Genomic DNA, 17,571 nt, shown 5'->3' with positions numbered 1-17,571 from the left:
ACTGGACACAATGAGGGAATAGGTCCCAGGTTTTCCTTTTGGCTGAGTGGCTGCCTCCCCAGGGAAGGCCTAAGATCTCGAGGGCAAGGCCCCTTCCCTAATCCTTAGACACACCAGTGCCAGGGAGGGTTACAGAAGGGGCCTGGGGAGGAAACACTTCCCAGGCCCACCTGCACTTGAAACACTTCATTTCATGGACTCCTTACAACAACCCCAAGAGAGAGGTTTGGCCCACTGGCCAAGGTCACATGGCCGCCAGCGGCTGCCGGGGCTGGGGCTCAGCCCTCTGCTCTCTCACCACAGAGCGTCTGCTCCTCACCGTGCCACCAGGGCCCAGCCCCCCACGGCAGGGACCCAAGCATCACGCACTTCTCTCAGCGGCTTCCTCATCTGTCTGCCCGGCTCAGACTGCGGGAGCGAGGTATGAAGGGCTGGCTCTAAACTCGGGGCTCCGGGAGCGAGCGTGTTCACAAAGGACCCAGCTCCACCTCATAGCATTCACAGAAGTTTGGAGGGAGGTGGCCTGGGCACAATTCACAATGCCTAGGGAGCCCCAGTGTGCCCCTTCCCTGCACACTGGTAACCTGAAAGTGTCCCCTGTCTCAGAAAATGTCGCTGGGCCCCCCGAGTGCAGATGACTCCCTTAACTTGGGAAGCCATTCCCCTCCCCGGGCCCTAGACAATCCCACGAGCTCTCCTGTGTCCAGATCACCTTAATCTGCCTTCCCAGTGGCCCAGATGACCCCACCAGGTTCCCCCTGGCTGGGTTCTGGTGCCCCACCTGGTGTAGTCCATGATGGTGTTGAGCCGGTGGGCGATGGTCAGCACCGTGCAGCTCTCAAACTCGGTGCGGATGATGGCCTGGATGAAGCTGTCAGTCTCCAGGTCGATGGCTGCCGTGGCCTCGTCTAAAACCAGGATTCGGCTCTTGCGGAGCAGGGCTCGGGCCAGGCACACGAGCTGGCGCTGGCCCACGCTGGGAACGGGGAAGGCAGGCATCTCGAGCCCAGCACCCCCACCTGCCCCCACCCCGCCCAGGCCTCGATCCCTGAACTGCTGTCGTCTCTATTCCTTCCCAGTGACCCAGGACTGGCTTTCTGTCTAACCGCTCCCATTTCTGCCTCAGCCCAGTCCTCCCAGAACACGGAGTCATCGAGGTCTGGGCCCCACAGGGATGATGCAGGGCCTGGGGTAGAGGCCGTGCTCAACAACACTGTGAAATCCAGTCTGTCTCTGGCACCCTCAGCCTCCTCTTTCTGGGCCTTTTCCCCTGTCCTCGGCTCCTCAGCTAGTTCCATGATGTTTCTCTGCTTTACTCCATCAGTCATTTACACTCTAGAAAGAACACACTTAAATGGCGCTTCCTGGATATGTGCGCACGTTATGCCATCTTGCTGAGTTTAATATCACACAATTCAGACAGGCATCTCCCAGCCCCATGGGGGAATGCAGGCCAGGGCTCTGTTGTGGGAACAGGAAGGGGCAGGGCAAGGGAGGTCATGGGGACTCCTGTGTCTGGTCACTGGGGAGGTGGAGGAGAGGTTGGGCCGCATACCTTCAACCTCTTGCCTTGGAAGCCAGAGCCAGTGAACAAAGCAAGGCTGTGTTCCCAACCACAGAGGCTGTTGTACCCCCACACCCAAGGACAAATACCTCAGCCTTTCCCAAAGGGGTGAGTCACCACAGCCCAAGTGAAGGCCAGGCTCTCTCCCTGGCCCATTCCCGCAGCTAATGAAGGTTTTGGCAGCAGAGTGAGCCTCCAGCTAGAACTCAGGGCTGATTTATGGTAGGACTGGCACAGGATGCAGGTTATGATTATTAAAGTGGCTACAAGCTCAGTGAGGGAGGAGGGGAGCTGACCCGGATCAGAGCCTGGCATCTATGGGGATAGAAGAAATGCTCTAGGAGAGGTGCAGATAGCAAGCAGGGATAGGAAAATGGAGCAAAACCAGCTACGGAGCGCAGGGTCTGGAAGCTTGTGCTTGTCTACCAGCCACCCCAACATGGCTGTGTAAGTGAAATCCAGCTGAAGGGCATACTCAGTCTCCCAGGACTGCCTGGGGGGGGGGGGCGGTGGTGTCCCACCCCAGGCTGTGATACAGCGAGGAAGGGTTTGGGGCAAAACCCCCTGCTCCCCTGAGCCCCTGCCCCTCCCTTTGCTAGCTGAGTGACTTTGGACAATAATTTTATACTTTGGAGCTTCGTTTCTGGCCCACAGGACCGCAGCAAAGATTAAACAAGATAGTGGATGCCAAAGTGCTTTGAACACTATTAAGCGCTGAGCAAATGTAAAGGTTTTGTTTTTGTTTCTGAGGTCTGGAGAAAGTCCATGGGTGTGGACTGAGCAGAATAATACAAATAAGGATAAGAATAGCTAAATATCACAGGAGTATGTCCAGGCTAAGTGCTTTCTATTTCATCACAATGACCTAAAGACTGTTCTGTCCAAACGATAGCTACTGGCCACATGGCTATTGAACACTTGAAATACAGCTAGTCTAAATTGGGAGGTACCGGAAATGTGGAAATACACATGGGAGCTCCAACTTAGTACGAAAAAAACCGCAAAATATCCCTAATAATTTTTATATCAATTACTTGTAGAAACGATAATATTTTATTGGGATACTATTGGGATAAATAAAATACACTATTCAAATTTATTTCACCTGTTTCTTTTTCTTTTTTTAATGTGGCTACTGGAAAAAACTTTAATTACATATATGTGGCTCACGTTATATTTTTAGTGGGCAGCATGGTGCAAAGAGGTATGGGACTGTTATTGTCCCCATTTTAAAGTGAAGGAAGAGGTAGAACAGAGAGGTCAAGCAACTTGCCCCAAGTCACACAGCTAACACAGGTAGGGGAAACTCAAGCCTTTGGACTTAAGAAGTGACTTCTGGCCCTCCCTGTTGAACAGCCCAGCGGCTGGGGATATAACACTGGGGCTGTAAGAAAGCAAAGAAGGCCTCGGAGAGCTTACTTTGCTCACCCCTAAGCTACAGATGAGATTGCAGAGCCATTTTGGGAAGTATCTACGATGTCCCTAATGCACCATAGATTTCCTCTTACCTGATCCACAGGCACAGTACAGAGCCCCCCCCCCCCCCCCCCCCCCGCAACCCCAGGCCAAGCACAGCGCTGACAACCTCACAGGACAGGACTAAATAGGGCTTTGGAAGCTCCCGGACCTGACTCAAATCCCAGGCATGCCTTCCCCCAGCTAGGTGACTTTGGCTCTGCCTCAGTTTCTTCATCTGCCAAGTGGGGCCATCACCGCGTCTGGGGCTTGTGTGAGGAAGTGAAATGGTGCACCACGCCCAGCACACAGTATATGTTCAATACAAATCGACGCTCCCTAAGCACACCCAGGCTAGGATGGGAGTGGGGAGGGCCAGAGGGGGCTGGCCCGGACTCTGTGTCATCTGATGCTAGCTCCTCTAGCTCCTCAGGGTGCTGTCCCTGCCCCACCCAATCCCAGTGGTTACCTGAGATTCTCCCCTCCCTCAGAGCACTGGAAGTCCAGGCCCGCCGGCTGTGAGCTCACGAAGGGGCGCAGGTGGGATAGCTCCAAGGCCCGCCATATATCTTCCTCCGAGTAACGCCCAAAGGGGTCCAGGTTCATACGCAGCGACGCAGAGAACAGGATGGGGTCCTGGGGACACGACAAGGCCTCAGAGGAGGGCAGCTCAGGCCCCAAGAGGAGCCATGGGCCCCAGGGCCAGGGAAAAAGCAGGGGATTAGGTGGCTGCACTCCCATTCCGTCCCCGGCCCTCCAGGAGGGAGGCCACGGCCAGATACATGCCTGTGGGGAAGTGATAAACCTCAGCTTTGCCAATCTCGAAGTCCTCCACCAAAGCAGAAAGTGGAGCTGCTAATCAGACTCCAAAGTGTCCAGTCAGCAGGAAAAAAACAAAAAACAAAAAAAACTCCAGAGGAGCCAGAAAGAGTGATATGTAATTCCGAGCTGTGGAACAGGGAGACCAGAGCAGAGCCTCTCAGAGGGTGGGGTGCTTGAAGGGTCCCGAGATCCTGGTCTCAAGCGGTGGCCCTGGAGGTCGGAGCGCAGAGGCTGATTGGGCCAGGACACGGCGGACTCTTTCGGATCCATGACAGGTGGCCGCTCTGTGGCTCTGCGCCTGCTGTGGTCAGGGGTCCCAGGCCTGGACCCCAAGCTACACAGCAGGGTTGGTCAGCATGGCCAGTCCATGTCAGGCTCGTACCTGCGGGATGATGGTCAGCTGGGAACGCAGGTCGTGGAGGCCGATGTCTGCCACATTGACGCCGTCGATGCGGATTTCACCCTCCGCCGCCTCCAGGATGCGGAACAGGCAGAGGGTCATAGACGATTTGCCGGCCCCCGTGCGGCCCACGATCCCCACCTGGAGGGAGGAAGGGGGGCCGTGCGGGGCTGGGGAGGAGCCGGCGCGGGCAGCGCCACGGCTTGCACCTGCTCGCCCCCAGCTGCTGGCCACGGCCACGCGCACCCCCGGCCCCCGCGCACCCCCGGCCCCCGCGCACCTTCTCGCCCCCGCGCACGCGCACACTCAGGTTCCTCAGCACCAGCTCCAGGCCCGGCCGGTAGCGCGCAGAGTAATTCCGGAACTCCACCTCGCCCTGCAGGGGCCAGCCCGCCGGGGGGCGGCTGCCCTCCATCACCCAAGGGGCCTGGCCGGGAGGGGAAGGTGGGCTTGCATCAGGGTGGCTCCTCTTCCCCAGCCTGGCCCTCTCCCACTTTTCAGTCTGCCTCTCTCCTGAGGCCCCCTCCATCCTCACCCATCAGGGGCCCTGGGGGAGAGCCCCTGGTGTCCCCTGTGGGCCAACCCTGTGGTTCAATGAATCCTTTATCTCTCTGCCTTTATTCCCTACAGAGCTCCGAAACCTTCCCATCCTGCCCTCTCCCACTCTCTCCTCAGAGCCTGAGCTGCCCTTCCCTGCCTGCCCTAGCCCCCTCTTTCACCGTTCATTGAGTGGCTACCCTGTGACAGGTACTGGGATCACAGTGGTGAAGAAGACAAAGTCTTTGCTTCCCTGTGAGGCTTACATTTAGTATGGCGGGGGTGGGGGTGCATACCATCAACAAAGAAGCAAATCTATGTAATCTAAGAAAGTGATGAGTGCTGAGAAATGCTTGGTGTTGTAGAAGTACAGGGTGGTCAGGGAAAGCTTCCTGGAGGAGGCGATATTTAAATAAAGACCCGAAAGAGGTGAGGCAACAAGCCAAGTAAATATCTAGGGGACGGGCATGCCAGGCAGAGGGAACAGAAACTGGAAATGCCTGCGCAGGTGTGTTTGGAGCACGATGGCAAAGGGGAGAGGTAGGAGACAGAAAATGGGTAGCCCCATCATGAAGGGCTTTGCAGGCCATTTTAAGGACTATGGTTTTTTTACTCTAAGATGCAGAGCCATCAGAGCAATGACGTGATTTGATGTGTTTTTAAAGGATCCCTCCGGCTGCTATGAGGAGAAGGGAGCGGGGGTGATGGAAAACGGAAGCTAGTGAGGAGGTTCTTAAAATAAGGGCATAAGATGATGGTGGCTTTGAGACAGGACCAGCCACCATTTGGGAGGCCTGGTGCAAAATGGAAATGTGGGATCTCTTGTTCAATAATTATGAAGAAGGTCCAAGTGGTGACAGCAGAACATTAAACCAAACGTAAGGCCCTTCTAAGTGTGGGGACCTATGTGACCATGCGGGTTGCGTGAAGCCGGCCCTGCTTTGAGACAGGGGAAGCCAGACCGCCACTGGTCAAAAAGCAAAGCAGCCAGTAGAGACCATTCTCTCGAGGAGGTGTCAAGAGAACGGGCAGCAGGATTGGGGGCAGAACTTCTCAGGCTATGGAGACAGGATCAGGTGTATGGACGGGGGAAATGGGAATGCTAGATGCGGAGAGGGAGAATTTGAAGATCCAGACAGTGGGGGTGAGGGGGGTGATAGGAGATGCCCGGGGAAGGCAGGGGGAGGGAAAGGGGGGGCCGGACTGGGAGGAACAGGGAGGCCAGGGACTCAATGTAGACTGACAGAGGGAGAGCCCAGGTCACAGAAGCCAGGAGGGAGGGCCTTCCAAGAAGAAGGCAGGGGTCATTCTGTCTGAATGTCGCTGAGAGGCTGAATTAGATGAGAACAGAAATGTGTCCCCTGGGTTTGGAACTGGGCAGGTCATCGGAGGAGTGACAGGGCCAAAAACCAGACCGTGGGAGGCAGATGTGATAAAGGGTGATAAGGAAGTGGGGAGAGCATGTGGGTTCTAAAACAAGCTCCATGACAAAGGAGAGCAGAGAAACGTAGGGGGAGGAGAGGTTGGTTTGTGTGTCTAGAATGGAAGCTGTGAGGGCTTATGTTTGCCGGTGGATGGGAATCATCCAACACAGGGAGCTGGCTGTAGGAGCGGGAGGGTGTAATTAGAGAGGTGAAGTCTGAAGGGGTGGATTTTGATCGGAGGAGGGACACTTCCTGCTAAAAGAGGAAGGAAGAAGGTGAACGGGCCACAAGCACAGTGGAAAGCCTGGAGGCAGGAAGGTTGAGGGAGTTTATATCTCACACCCTGTTTTCTCACTGGCAAGTCACGCAAGGTCCATGGCTGAGCCAAGGGGAGGAGATGGGGGGTTGGAGGAAAGAAGGTTCAAAACAGATCTTTCTGGAAGTGGGAACACATGCTTCTTGGGGAAGCAAAATGGGAATACGCAGCAGTGGTGTGTGGTCATAAACGTGAAGTAGAATTAGTGAGTCTTCTCCAGCAATGTCTTAGCTGCCGAGTGCTAGCATGTAAAAGGCAGACAGAGGGGCTCGACCGGGGAGGGGTTTTGTAGGTGAGGACCACTGAGAGGGGGCAGGGCAAGGGAGGCGGTAGGACTGGCACCAGTGGGGCATGGAATCCAGGCTAGATGCGCTGGTGGACAGAGGGGCAAAGGTAGGTCACGCCACTGGGGGTCCCAACGAGGACAGAGTTCTGGGAAGGCAGAGGGTTTGGGGCATGTGAGCTGGGAGGGCTGGGAAGGGTGGTCTAAAAGTTTGACTTGAGATCTCAGAGCTGTTGCAGCTTCTGGGCTTGAAGAGCTCTGGGGTGTGACTATGGGAAGAAGTAAGTGGACAAAAGTCTGCACCCCCCTCCCCGTAGGGGACACTCCCTTTCCGCAACAAAGGGCACACCACCCCACCCCTGCTTCTTTAACCAGGCTGATCTCTGGCTGGAATTCTCACCCTCCAGCTGATCACCCCAGCTGAATGATTCTCCCCTGTCTGCCTTCTCTGGGGGCATCACCCCAGAGCTCTTGTCTTCTAGTGCAGAGCCCTTGTCTTACCTCACCCACGACATCAGAATCTGCTTGAGGATAGACCCTGCCTTGCTCAACTCTGGACCCTCTATACCTGCTGGCAAAGACCTCTGGCTGACGCTCAATAAGGCCATGAGTGGATGAATGAATGCATGAATGAAGAGCCCCCCAAATGAAGAGCTGGCCTTGGAATGCAGGGATGATGGGTCACCAAGCACCCTTCCCCAGCTCTTCCAGAATCACCCTGCCCCAGACTCATCCCAGTACCCACCTCGGTCTCTGTCTTGGAGTACTCCTTGACTCTCTCCACAGCCACAATGTTAGACTCCAAGTCTGACATCATTCGGACCATCCAATTCAGAGTCAATGTTATCTGGCCAAAAGGACTAGGTCATGGATACGGTGATCTCCCCTCCCCCCACAACAGCTGTGGGAAGAGTTCTGACTCCCTGAGGAGGCTCCTTGCCTCTACCAAGCAGGAGGGCCCCCGGCAAGCCCATAGGTGTGCCACCTGGGCCTCGAATCACACCTGCATCTCAAGCAGTGACCTTGCAGACTTGACCCCGGGTCACCTGGCCCCCGTATCTCTCAAATTTTAATATATTATCTAAGATTTCTTAGGGAATCTTGTTAAAATGTGGTTTCTGATTTAGTGGGTCTGTGGTGAGACTTGAGATTCTGCATTTTTTTTTTAAAGATTTTATTTGTCAGAGAGCGAGAGACAGCGAGCTTAAGCAGGGGGAGTGGCAGGCAGAGGGAGAAGCAGGCTCCCCGCTAGCAAAGAGCCTCAGATGCTTAAGCGACTGAGCCACTCAGGCGTCCCTGAGATTCTGCATTTTTATTTTTATTTTTATTCTTTTTAAGATTTTATTTATTTATTTGACAGAGAGATAGACAGAGCCAGAGAGCACAAGCTGGGGGAGCGGTAGAGGGAGAGGGAGAAGCAGGCTCTGCACCAAGCAGGGAGCTCGACTCGGGGCTCGATCCCAGGACCCCGGGACCATGACGGGAGCCGAAGGCAGATGCTCAACCATCTGAGCCACCCAGGCGCCCGAGATTCTGCATTTTTAAGAAGCTTCCAGGTGATGGTGATGCAACCCATCCCTGGACCACACTGTGTACCAAGGGGTCCTAATAGACATGCAGAACTGAGCCCCATCCTAGCCCTGCTGTATCAGAAACCACATTTTCACAAGATCCCCAGTTGATTCAGTAGCACAGGAAAGTTTGCGAAGCCTCCTTTGTCTAGGTTGTCCTTTGTTTACCAAAGCATTCAAGGCTTGAGCCCTCTGTGGCATTGAAAATGCGATCTGAGTCACAAAAATGCCATGTGTCGTTATTTAAGCCTCTGACAACACAGGCTGGTATCAGGGTGACCAGCCTGCCCTCCAGCCCAGGCTCCAATCACTTTCTCTGGGTACTTTCTCTGCAGGCCTGTGACATGAGGTGTATTCCAGCCCTACACTTCCCTGTCCCAGGGCCGCTGTCAGAGTTGACCTTCTATATCCTGCGCACAGGCAGGACAAGTTCTGTTTGTCTTTTGGGGCCAAGCGCCAAGATAATTTCTCCAACACCAAAACCCAAGGTAGAGACTCTCCTCTGGGTTCTTACCACATTTTGGTCCTTCCTCCACAAAGACCTGTTCACCCTGCATTACAGTCCCCTGTTGGTGGGACTGTCTTCTCTGTGCTCGACTATGAGCTCACAGTCCTGGTAAGCAGAACCTGTGGCTGGTCCCCATACTGGGCAGAGCAAACGCTCAGGAGAGGCTTGTGACACCTGTGTGTCTCTGCCCCAGTTGTGGCCCTGTCCTGGGAGCCCAGACCCCTGTGTACCTGTAGGGCGTAGGACACAGAAAGGCCCACCAGCCCCGGACTCAGGCTGTTTCTGCCAATCACAGCAAAGAGTGCAGCAAAGAACACAACACAGTTGCCCACGAACTCCATTTGGACCCCCAGCCACCTGTGGGGACAAGACAAGGAGGAGGTGGGGCAGGTGCAGGAAGGAGGCAATTCCCTGTATAGGGGGAGGGAGGAAGTGGGACCCTGAACTTCAGGGTCTCTCCTGCAGAGATCCTGGTGGGAACTCCCGGAGGGGCAGGGGGTGAAGGAGGAGGCTTCTGACCTGTTGGAGGCAAGGTAGGCGTAACAGCTCCTCTGGTTGGTGTCCACCTTAGCATCATTGATGGCCTTGAAGTCCTGGCTGCGGCCGTAGGCCCGAATGACGCTGGAGCCAGTCACCGTCTCCGAAAAGTGGGAGTAAATGGGCGAGCGGCTGACGGATTCTAGCCTCTTCAGTTGCCGAGATGTCGCCACATAGAAGCGCTGGCAGAGGATGGAGAAAGAGCCTGAGGTGAGCACCGTGGGATCCCTAACTCAGTCCTGCATTCCCTTTGAACCCATCCGGGCCTCCTCCCAGCCAGCCCCACTCCCCCATAAGACTCTGCTTCCTTTCTCTACCTGATGTGGCTCCATGAACTCAGCCCACCCTTTCCCCCTGGTCGGCTCTGCTGGGTCTTCCCGGCCACCTCCTCCATGAAGCCTTTCCGGATTCCCTCTCAGCTCCTGATCCCCTCACCCCCTGGAGGGGCCTGGATTACAGTACTCACTTTGCTAGGCCTCTTAATTCAGTGACTATGCATTTCTCCTCTGAGGTGCCCCAGCAGTGTTCTTGTACAGTCAGAATACCACAAAATTTGCAAAAATAAGATAATTTTGTATTTTTGTTCTTAAAGAGCCTCTCCCCCACCTCACCCCCAGTTTTCTAAACTTCAGCGCCACAAAAACACAGTTCTGCCTCCAGCTTCCATCCTCTAGCCCATGGGCCCCAAGATGGCCGGGGCCTTACGGGATGGGTATCTGAGAGTCCCCTGTCCCTGCACAGAGCACAGCCCAGATCACCTGAGCTTCCAGCCACCTTGTGGATTACCTTCAGCAACTGATTAAACTCATGGCAGGACAGGGGCTCAGCAACACAAATACCTTTTACCGTTAGCTGTATCTGAATGTTACCAAGTCATCTATGTTAAAAACATGTGTGCACATATATGTTTAGATATGTACAAAGGAAGGGAAGGATAGTGTCTCGCACTGTTAATATTTTATTTAAAAATAGGCAGCAAGGGGTGCCTGGGTGGCTCAATCGATTAAGCGTCTGCCTTCGGCTCAGGTCATGATCCCAGGGTCCTGGGATCGAGCCCCGCATCAGGCTCCCTGCTCGGTGGGGCGTCTGCTTCTCCCTCTCCCTCTGCTGCTCCCCCTGCTTGTGCTCTCTGGCTCTCTCTATCTCCCTGTCAAATAAATAAATAAATAAAAATTTAAAAAAATAGGCAGCAAGAAGGAGTTCCAGGGTCAGCCACAATTTACAAGGATTTCATTTTATCCTAGCAACAACCTACCAAGTAGGTTCTATGATTCTATTTTACAGGTGAGGAAAATGAGTTTCAAAGACGTGAAGTAAGTGACTACTGTCCCTAACCAAATCCAGCGGCGAACTGCTGTCTGACCTCCCTAAGTCCCAACCCAGGTCGACTGTTCACAGGAGAGCCCCCCCCCCCCCCCCTCAGCCCTCTCCTACAGAGAGCCCCGCCCACACGGGAGCCCCGCCCACACAAGCACCTCGCCTACAGCGAGCCACGCCCACGCCAGCACCCGGCCCGCACGAGAGCCACGCCCACACCAGCGCCTCACCTACAGAGAGCACCGCCCACACCAGAACCCCGCCCACAGGAGAGCCACGCCCACTCGCTGCCTGCCGACCTGCATCAAGACGCAGAAGACCGCCAGGGGCAGGGCGACCACAGTGAAGAGCGGCGTGCTGGCCACGATGACCACGAGGGTGGCGAGGGAGCTGTAGAAAGAATTCATCAGCATGAGGATAGTGGGGGCCAGAACCTCATCGATGACGTAGACGTCTTTGGAGAAGCGGTTGAGGATACGGCCTGAGGGCGTCGTGTCGAAGAAGGACTGTGGCGAGTGCATCTTGTTGCGCAGCAGCGCCTGGTGAAGCAAGCGTGCAGCGTGGACACTGCCCACCGTCAGCGTGATGGCTGCCAGCATCACCAGGAGCCCTGTTGGAGGAGGCAGAGGGGTGTTCATTCACTGGGGCCCCGGGGGGTGGGGGCACGCAGGGCTCAGGGCGGACAGGTTAGGAGATAGGGGATGGCCGCGGTGGCTAGCAGGTTCAGAGACAGAGCGCCGCTGGGATGAGCTCAAGATGCCCAGAGGCAGGTGGACTCCTAGGGTGGCTTAGGGAGGCACTAGGGCAGGGCAATGGCTGTGATGATGGAGGAAAACTCAGAGGCAAGGGCATGGTTTGGGGGATCCAGTGGCCCAGATGTGAGGAAATTACCTTCCAGCTATCTCTGCCGCTCACCTTGCAGAATTCCCAAGGCAGCGTAGACACCCAGCCTCATGGAGGTGTTATTCTGTCGGCTGTCTGCCATAGCATCATTGGTCCAGGCACTGAGCCACACGTTGGCCCCAATGGCAGCCGCGGTTTGACTCGGGTATAGGACACAGATGGCCACTGTGGTATAGAGCCCCATGACCTTGGCATAATCCCAGAACACACTCAGCTTCACCTGCATGCCATGGCGGTCAAGGACAGAGGACTCCCGTGAGCCCTGGGAAATGCTGGGGGGCCTGCCCACCCTCTCCAGCCTTCCTTGTCCATCCTACTCACAGTGCCCATCTCTGCCTTCTCCTTCTGGATCAGTGCCCCCCTCGCCTTCGCCTCTGCCGCCTGCACTACCTTCTCTGCTGAACCCAGGTGTCTCCGGAACACAGGCCGGTCCTGGCCCTCGCCTTCCGAGGACATGACGCTGAGCTGTCTGTGGAGGCAGCTGGTCAGGCCCAGCGAGGTAGTCTCCAACAAACCCACAGGACAGAGCCCCAGGGGGTTCAGGCTGTAGCTGGAGGCCCAGGCTGTGAACGGCAGGGAGATCGCCCACCCGTGCCCCCACCTGGCGGGGCTTAGGGAGGGCGCCGAGAGCTCTCAGGAGCTCACCTCCTAAACTGCTTCTGGACCTCATACATGACTGGCTCGTTATCCATCAGGTCTGTGTGATTGCTCAGCGTGTCTTCAGTCAGCAGCACCTCATCCTCTGTGTCCTCCAAGGCTGCAGCAGGATGGGAGAAAGGAGAAGCGGTAGGCTAGCTCGCCCTGCAAGCTGCTGGTGTTCCCCAGTCCCCACACCAGGGAGGACGCCCCAATGGACACACAGGAGTCAACATGAGAGGCATGAAAGAACAGCAAGAACAAGAACAAAAATAAATGACCAGTTTTGTGCTGGGGGAAAAAAAGGGGGCAGCAAGAAAGACTTAGGTTAGACAAGGAGAAAAACTTCCCATCAGGGACTATGGAGAAGGTCTCAAATATAAGGGTCAGGAGCTTGGGCTCTGGAGGTACACTGGCTGAGCTCAAATGCCACTTCCTCACTGCATGACTTTAGGCGGGCATGTAAAATGGGGATAATAATAGTACCCACTTCATGGTGTCATTGTCATTGCAAGGATTAAAGGAAAGAATGTGTGTCAAGTGCTTAGCAAGGGGCGCAGCACTTGGTACATGTCCAACACATGACAGCCGTATATGCAACAGTAGGCCAGAGAACTCAGGAAAAGGTCTGTGAGCCAGAGTTTGGGGTTGGGGAGCCAGGACTGGACAAAAGGGGGATCTTAGGGGCCCAGAGACTTCAAAACGCCCCCTGAGGACAGGGAATTTTCCATTTGTTCACTGCCATCTCTCAGTGCCGAGAGCAGTGCTAGGACATAGTAATTACTCAGTCAATCTTTGTGATGACAAAATGACCTTTCCAAGCACTGGCATATTTACCAAATGACTTAGCTGTGAAACAGTCTTGCCGTACAGACTGGGCCTGGGCCCTTACGCCCTTTGGACACACGGGAAGAGTGGGGCCCTGAGGCCTGAGCTGCCGATAAGTTCCCACAGTTAGGGAAGAGGAGGGAGCAGCACTTGATGACGAGTTCCTTGGAACCTCCCTTATATGACACTGGGCCCATCCAGAGACACTCAGAGACCCCCAAGACAGGGGAGATTCTGGGAGGGCACGGGGATGTGGAGGGTCAGCGATGGCGGATACCGGTCCTGTTGTCCTCCTTCAGGCTCTCCTTGTCCTCATCGTGCCCATAGTTGCAGAGGAAGTTGGCAAAGGAGTCACTGTGCTGCAGCAGGGCTGGGTAGGAGCCCACTTCAGACACCTGCCCATCAGCCAGCACTATGATGAAGTCCATCTGGGGCAGGAAGCTGATGCTGTGTGTCACCAACACCCGTGTCTGGGGAGAAGACAATAGGCTACCATTTCCACCATCCTTGGCACATACCCCTGGCATGGGTACAGGGCCATGGAGTGAGTGTGAGGTGCCCATATGCCAAGGAGCGTGGACAAGCACATCAGTGACTCACCCCATGCTCACTGCCACTGGCTCAGTGTCTCTGGGATGGGTCCCCCCTGCCACCCAACCATTATTCCTACTTCTCAGGCCTCCTACTCCTCCAGGTCTCCTCCAAACCCCTTGGCCTCCCACCCGTTCTCTCCTAGGGTCCTAGATCTCACCTTAGCCCCCTCCCCCCAACTTCCTGGAGGCCTCACCTTGCCTGCCAGCACACCTTCTGGCCCGATGACTCGGTCAAAGATATGCTTGGCCACATGAGAGTCCACAGCTGACAGTGGGTCATCCAGCAAAAAAAGGTCAGCTTCACTGTAAACAGCTCGGGCCAGACTGACCCGCTGTCGCTGGCCCCCAGACAGGTTAATGCCCTGGATGGAGGAGAGAGGTGGGAGGTGCGTATTGGGTAGAAGGGAGTCAGACCAGCACAAGGGGACAAGGGCCCTGTCACCGTCATTCAACAAAGCAGACCTCAAAATTCTCATTTGATATGCCTGGTCTTGTCCCTGTGAAGCTCTGAGGCCACAGAGGAAGAGGTGGTGGCTCTCAAGAGTCCATCCGGGGCAGGTGAGGACATTCTGCTTCCTTTGCTCCACTACCCTTCCCAACTGGTTTGCCTACCTGCTGCCTTTATGCTCTGAAAGCCTGGAAATCCCCAGGGAATCCTTAATAGGCCTTTTAATCTCCCATTGCCCATCCAGTTTGCAGATGACTTTCATAACACTGATCCCATTTGATCCTCATGTCAGTCCTTTCAGGGAGGTATCATCAGCCCCACTTTCTAGGTGAAGAGATTAAAGCCCAAGATGTTAATGGCTTTGTCCAAGGTCCTGAACTATTCAGGGCAGAAGCAAGAATGGAAACCGAGCACCAATCCCCAAAATCAACTCTGAGATTGTTCAGGAGCCAGAAGAGAGGTAAGATCTCTCCTTAAATCCATGATGGGGAAACTAAGGCACCTAGCAGCAGGGCTGGGCCTAGAAAGCAGACCCCAGAGGTGTAGCCTGCTTTCCTACCTGCAGCTTTCCTTATTCCCTCTGGAACAGGGCCCAGCTTTTTCAGATACCCCGAGCAACTGAGCCTGGGGTAGGGTGGGGTGGGGTAGCAAGTGTGGGATGGGAGCGGAGCTGCTGGGAAAAAGCAGGGGGTGGACGTGCAGCTGTAGTGACCGAGGCACGTGAGCATGTCTGCATTCAACCAACCAGTCCTGAGTGCCTACTATGTGCTCAGCACTAAACTGTGTTCAAATCGAGAGACATTCTACAAAATAGCTGACCTGTACTCTTCAAAAGTGTCAAGGTCCTGAAAGACAAAGCCTAAAGAATTATCCAGATTGACAGAGAATAAAGAAATGTGACAAGTAACTGCAACTCAGCATCCTGGATTGGATCCTCGCCCAGAAAAGAAACGAGCGAAAAAAGACATTTACTGGAACAAACGATGACATGTGAATACAAACAGCGAATTAAATAATAATAGTGTATCGATGTTAAGTTTCCTGATTTTGATTATTTGACTATAGTTATGTTAGAGAATGCCTGTTTTGAGGGAATATGCCCCAAAGTCATTAGTATAAAAAAACCCCCAAAGAGCTAAAACTATAAAACTCTTAGAAGAAAACACACGGGAAAAGTTTTCATTGGATTTGGCAATGATTTTTTTCGATATGACATTAAATGGACAGGCAACAAAAGTGAAAAAAGATGTACTGGATCACGTCAAAATTGAAAGCTTTCTTTTTAAAAGATTTTATTTTTAGGTAATCTCTACACCCAATATGGGGCTTGAACTCACAACCCTGAGATCAAGAGTCACACGCTCTTCCAACTGAGCCAGCCAGGTGCCCCAAATTTGAAAACTTTTGTGCGTCAAAGGACACTATCAACAGAGTGAAAAGGCAACCTTCAGAATAGGAGAAAATATTTGCAATTCGTATACCTGAATAAGGGTATATTCCTGAATAAGGGGTTAATATCCAGTATATATAAGGAACTCCTACAAGTCAACAACAAAAAACAAAAACAACTGGATTAAAAATGAGCAAAGGACTTGAATAGATATTTCTCCAAAGAAAATACACAAATAGCCAACAAACCCAAGAAAAGACGCTCAGCATCATTCCTCGTTAGGGAAATGCAAACCAAACCCTCAATGAAATATCACCTCACACCCATTAGAATGGTTGCTATCAAAACCCAAAACCAACCCCCTCCCCCAAGAAAAGAACTGTGTTGGCGAGGATGTGTAGACGGTGGAAGACTTGCGCACTGTCGGTGGGAATTTAAAATGGTGCAGCCATTATGGAAAACAGCATGGCATTTCCCTAAAAAAAAAAAAAAAAAAAAGAATTACCATGGGATTTAGCAATTCCATTTCTGGGTATATGCTCAAAAGAAATGAAAGTAGAGTCTCCAAGAGATATTTGCACACCCATGTTCATAGCAGTATTATCCACAATAGCTAACATGTTGGAAGCAACCCAAGTGTCCACTGACAGGTGAGTGGATAAACAAAATGTGATCTATACACATAATAAAATATTATTCAACCTTAAAAAGGAAAGAAATTCTGACACATGCTAGAACATGGATGAACCTTGAGGATATGATACTAACTGAAATAAGCCAGTCACAAAATAACCCAGATACTGTCTGATGCCATTTATATGAAGTACCTGGAGTAGGTCAACTTCCTAGGGACAGAAAAGAGAATGGCAGTTGCCAGGGGCCCTTAGGGGGATCAGGGGGGAATGGGGAGTTGTTTAATGGGTACAAGGTTTCAGTTTTGCAAGATGAAAAGAGTTCTGGAGATTGATTACACAACACTGTGAATACACTTAACACTACTGACCTGTACAATTACAAATGGTCCAGATGGTAAATTTTATGGCATCTGTGTTTGGCAACAATTAAAAATAAATTAATTTAAAAACAAAAACTTTCACTGATGCCCCATGGTTCTCAGGGCAAAGGCAAAACCTTAACCAAGGTCTTTAAGGCTCTGCCTTGTCCTCTACCCACCTCTTCCTAACCTCCAGTTACACCAAATTGCACCAGAATGCCAGTCCACTCACTGTTCCTTGGCTCAGGCCTTCAAAGTCTTTCCATTGCTGTTGGTAAAAGCCTGTAAGGTAATGTGTGACCTGGCTGCCTGAACACCTCACTGGCCTCATCGACTCCTCCTCACCCCTGCTCACTCCACTCTGGCCACACTGGCCTCCTTGCTGGTCCTGACCGCTTCAACACATTCCTGCCTCAGGGCCTTTGCACTTACTGCTCTCGCTGCCTCAAATGGCCCCAGATACGGACCACTTCCTCACTTTGTTCAGGTCTCCGATTCTCAGTGAGGCTTTCCCAAGGCACCTTAACAATACAGCCCTGCACATATTCCTCTACTTTCCTGTTTCATTCTTTCCCCTTAACATTTATCTAATCTACTATATATGTCACATATTTATCTTGTTTACCATCTCTTTCCCCCACTAGAATGTAAGCGATATGAAGGCAGAGAGTTTAGTCTGGTGTATTCGCTGCTGTTTATAAGATTGTCTGGCATATAGTAGGCATGTAATAAAATCTGATAATGAATGAATGATGAGCTCTTCTTCCTCAGCGGTTAAGATTCAGCTGAAAAGTGATGCCTTTCCTTATGCAGCTCCGCCTTCATCGCCCTCCTTGTGCCCTTGACAGGCTTCCAGCTGGCCCCCAGGGCATTCTACACCCCCTACCTGTTCATAAGTCGGCCTCCCCCAGTCATAGATCCATTTGCCCAGTGCTGAGCGCAGAGTTGAGTGATTCACATGAATGTGGGAAGGGAGGGAGGGAGGGAGGGAGGGAGGAAGGAAGGAAGGAAGGAAGGAAGGAAGGAAGGAAGGAAGGAAGGAAGG

The 17,571-nt window shown here is 53.1% G+C and overlaps 1 protein-coding gene across 1 annotated transcript in view; it reads right to left on the bottom strand.

The window, feature by feature from the left end:
- The window catches only part of ABCC3 (ATP binding cassette subfamily C member 3), a 43,448-nt gene that overhangs the window by 2,311 nt on the left and 23,566 nt on the right, over nt 1-17,571 (bottom strand). The window contains exons 18-30 of the mRNA XM_032428582.1: nt 13,889-14,056; nt 13,379-13,571; nt 12,283-12,394; nt 11,959-12,106; nt 11,650-11,857; nt 11,034-11,344; nt 9,400-9,599; nt 9,111-9,237; nt 7,547-7,648; nt 4,522-4,668; nt 4,224-4,382; nt 3,489-3,655; nt 782-976 (exon numbers count right to left, since the gene is read on the bottom strand). Of these exons, the coding sequence (XP_032284473.1) occupies nt 782-976; nt 3,489-3,655; nt 4,224-4,382; nt 4,522-4,668; nt 7,547-7,648; nt 9,111-9,237; nt 9,400-9,599; nt 11,034-11,344; nt 11,650-11,857; nt 11,959-12,106; nt 12,283-12,394; nt 13,379-13,571; nt 13,889-14,056 (2,237 nt within the window). The remainder of the gene's footprint in view (nt 1-781; nt 977-3,488; nt 3,656-4,223; nt 4,383-4,521; nt 4,669-7,546; nt 7,649-9,110; nt 9,238-9,399; nt 9,600-11,033; nt 11,345-11,649; nt 11,858-11,958; nt 12,107-12,282; nt 12,395-13,378; nt 13,572-13,888; nt 14,057-17,571) is intronic.

Source organism: Phoca vitulina, unplaced genomic scaffold (assembly GCF_004348235.1).
Source record: "Phoca vitulina isolate PV1807 unplaced genomic scaffold, GSC_HSeal_1.0 scaffold40, whole genome shotgun sequence".
Lineage (NCBI taxonomy): Eukaryota > Metazoa > Chordata > Mammalia > Carnivora > Phocidae > Phoca > Phoca vitulina.
This window is presented reverse-complemented; position numbering and strand designations above follow the sequence as displayed.